This window comes from Anopheles stephensi, chromosome 2 (assembly GCF_013141755.1).
Source record: "Anopheles stephensi strain Indian chromosome 2, UCI_ANSTEP_V1.0, whole genome shotgun sequence".
Classification (NCBI taxonomy): domain Eukaryota; kingdom Metazoa; phylum Arthropoda; class Insecta; order Diptera; family Culicidae; genus Anopheles; species Anopheles stephensi.
This window is the reverse complement of record NC_050202.1, coordinates 42,310,850-42,314,534: the sequence shown is the minus strand read 5'-3', so window position 1 is coordinate 42,314,534 and position 3,685 is coordinate 42,310,850. Positions and strand designations below refer to the sequence as shown.

The 3,685-nt window shown below is 47.1% G+C and overlaps 1 protein-coding gene across 1 annotated transcript; it reads left to right on the top strand.

Moving 5' to 3' along the window:
* Positions 1-1,001: 1,001 nt before the first annotated feature.
* Positions 1,002-3,383, top strand: LOC118503612 (early growth response protein 2). Its single transcript, XM_036037087.1, has 2 exons — positions 1,002-2,721; positions 2,823-3,383. Exons 1-2 carry the CDS (start codon positions 2,100-2,102, stop codon positions 3,098-3,100), a joined length of 900 nt encoding a protein of 299 aa, XP_035892980.1. The 5' UTR covers positions 1,002-2,099; the 3' UTR covers positions 3,101-3,383.
* The last annotated feature ends 302 nt before the right edge of the window (positions 3,384-3,685 follow it).

The window sequence follows — 3,685 nt, the reverse complement described above, 5'->3', positions numbered from 1 at the left end:
GTGCAGGGCCCGGACAGGGTTTTACGATCGCCCGCGCGATCCGCGTGCGCGCGCGGTGTTTAGAAGGGAAAAGGTGTGAAAAGCATCCAACGTGAGAGGAGCACGTGTGACTCGTGCTCTTTCCTTTGATTGTGTCAAGGAAAAAGGTGCGTTGGAAGGCAGCCGGCTTTGAAGGGCTCAAGCTCGGAAAGCACACTTCGGGAAGCTTGCGGTACAAATCCTTGAAGGAGTTCCAATTGTAGCGTTATAAAATGGATTGTCTCACCTTCGCTGGACATGGACGCTCGGGGTTTGGACAATTCATGTTCTCAATGAATATTATAATCCAGGCAAAATAGCCTTCTGAATAATTTTGCCCAAGGATTGGGATATCTAAACGACCAATGTTTTACTACGTGGTGAAACGGATATCGTGCATGTGATCGTAGCAAAGATGGCGGAAAGCTACAAAGTTAAGCATTATCCAGCAAACCATATTAAAACTTATAATACAATCTGTCTTGCCTACAATTCCAACCACAGATGCTTATTCTTGTTCCCTTCAGCCATGTACGGTTCATAGAGCACCTATCGATCATTCGATTCCCATTTTATTCAAGTGTCGGCTTTTATGCGCAATGTCAACGAGAACAATAAAACGATCAGAAATTTACGCAGAAATTCGACCATTCGGACTAACGGTTGATCCTGTTTCATCCTCTCCTAGTTCGATTGCGTCGAAAAAAATGCTTTTGAACACAATGTGGCCACCGATTGAGGTGATACGACTGTTTTTTTCTATCTTCAAATGTGATCCCTTTTCGGAAAGAGAAAAAAATGCATTTTTGCACCTCAAGCGAGCGAGTGTGGCTGCTGCATTGTTACATTAAACGTTGCGCTTTACATTGTTACACAAAAACGTTGCACAAAGAAAATGGTTCGAGATTGTCCCGCAAAAGGAAGGTGCAATAAAAACCACTAATAAATTTCGAATAGCATTCGTACTCGTGCTCCGAGGGCTCTTCGGCCAGCGTTCAGTTGGTTTTTGTTGAGGGATGACATTCAGGCGTAGAAACCTTTTTTTCGACCGGATCGACCGGAGCGGAGACAATTTTCGTAGAAAGCCTTTCCGACGATCCGTCACAATTAGCACAAATGCCAGCCCAGTGACGGACACTTGGAAGATGTTGCGGCGAGAAGTGGAACCGTTCGCAAAAAATGCACTATTTTTGACAGCTCGATCTCTTCGATCGATCATCCAATTTTTCGGGAGTAGCATTTTTGGCATTACGTGCATTTGCTTTTAACGAAGCCCTCGATGTGTTACGCTGAAGATGCCCTTGCTCAGTCCCCTGCTTGAGTGTGATATGCCTTTTCACGGTGGGCAATTTAACAACGCATGGCCGGAGGACGTACGGCCAAAAATTATGCACCATTTGCTAAACTGGAAGATATTCACCACTCCTCGGCGGGGTAGCAGGGAATGATTACATCAACAACAGTCCAGGTTTGTAAAATAGGGAGAGTGTAATCTCGGCCGGCTTACGAAGAATCTCTGCGGTTAATACACGCTTAGCAGAGTTGCAGTTGTTGTGAAAAAGATAGCGACATGCAAGCAACCCCTACGGAAGAACCTGATCGCGATAGAGTCGTTCCGGCGAGCACGAGAAAAAAAAAACTGGGAGGAGGCTACGCAGCAAGGACGCGCAGGAAATATGGTGCTGGCCCCGTTTAGGGTTTGTCTTTGGTGCTAGCCATACGAAAAGGCCTCTTCACGCACCCCTCTGTTTGGCAAGAAGGCATCCTTGGCGAGACTGTGTTCGGCTACAATCGATGTCCTGTGCCTATCGATCCCTCGCAGACAGACTGTCTGTTGGATTTTTGGTGCAGGCAGGGAAAACCCTCGCATCCAACGAATCCCATCCCGAAAAAAAGGACACACATCCCGTCCTCTTCCCGCAGATCGTCCCATCTCGCTCCGTGTCCTTACGTGTCCAGGATTCTGGAGGGCATTTTCGTTTATATTTGTACGCTTCCCTGCTTAGTCATCTCATTTTGCGCGCAGCTATCCAAGTGTGAACATCTCGTGCATCGCACCGTATCCGAAAAAAGTGAACAAAATGTCGGCCAAAACACTAACGCCACCGCAAACGTACTCGCGGCTGTTTCGTCCGTGGGATGGTAAGGAAGCAAAACCTGAAGAGGTGTTACCGTCGGCAACCTGCAGCCGTGAACCAAGCCCAAGTCGTGTGAACGGTGAAGAATCGGACGCGTACAGTGACAGTGAAAGTGAGCAAACGATTAAATCCGAACCGACGGATTACAGCCAGCACAGTCCAGTGAAATGTGGTGAGATCTACGGATCGAAGCTTCCCATCGGCGCGGACCCGTCGATGATGCATTATCCTTCGGCGGATGTAGCCGCGTACTACCATTATTGCTATCAGCAGCAGCAACAACTGGCCGAACATCCACTACCGAGCCAGCTGCATGCGGACCCGCTCAGAGTTCCTGGTCCGGTGGGAGCTTTCGGCGCACCCGGCACCATGCCTTCTGTGATCGATCCGCTCGGGTTTTCGTACGATCAGATGGAGCAGGAGTACATGCGTGTGCTGAGTGAGGATGCAAAGGCGAAGCTACTGGCCAGCCGAAAGCAGCGACCGAAGAAGTTCAAATGTCCCCACTGCGACGTAGCGTTCTCCAACAATGGTCAGCTGAAGGGACACATCCGCATTCATACCGGTAGGTATCCATGCAATGCTCGGTCTATCCAATGCTCGGTCTATCCTCTTCGTGATCGATACTAACGTACCGGTTATGGTTCCGATCTTCTCTCTCCCCAGGCGAACGGCCGTTCAAGTGTGATGAACCTAGCTGTGGTAAAACGTTCACCCGCAATGAGGAACTTACGCGCCATAAACGTATCCACACCGGCATCCGACCGTACGGCTGCCAGACGTGCGGGAAAAAGTTTGGCCGTCGGGATCACCTCAAGAAGCACACCAAAACTCACATGCCCCAGGAACGGTACACGTATGGGCTGATGCCAGCGTCGGCAGCTGCAGCCGCGGCGGCGGCCATGTTGATGCCAATGTACGCGTCCCATGTCTTTGGATACTAGTAGGTGGGATTAGTGCATTGGATCCAGCATCCCAGTGATTCGTGTCGATAGGCTATTTACTATCGATCGTGATAAAACCAGTGGCACAAGTGATGAAGTTCTTTCGTCGAAATTAGTACTCCGAGTGGCAAAAGACTATTAGTGTTAAGAACAGATTATTTTAGATATTTTCCGACGGCAGTTTACAAATGTTTGTTCCGAGAGTGTTAATAACTTTTTTTCGTATAGAGATAAGAAGCAAAAGAATAAAACTATGGCAGATGATAGCAAACATTTAAATTTATAGTCCTATGCTTCTTATATTCATCTTTTAGAAAATTGGTTCTTGTTGGAAAGAAACGGGAGTAATAGCACAACGACGATTAAAGTTGAATGGTTCAAAATCTCTGTCAACTAACCGAATGAAAATACTTTTAATTTTCCCTTTTTAAAGATAATTGATTTATTTTTTCTTATATATTTTTTTAGAGCTCGTTAATGTTTGTAAATCGAAGGTAAATCTAGGTGCTCATCCATTTATTTGATGATTCTAGGGCCCCATCGACTGCTTTGGATAAGTGTCGCATTTAAGGGACCCCAACATCC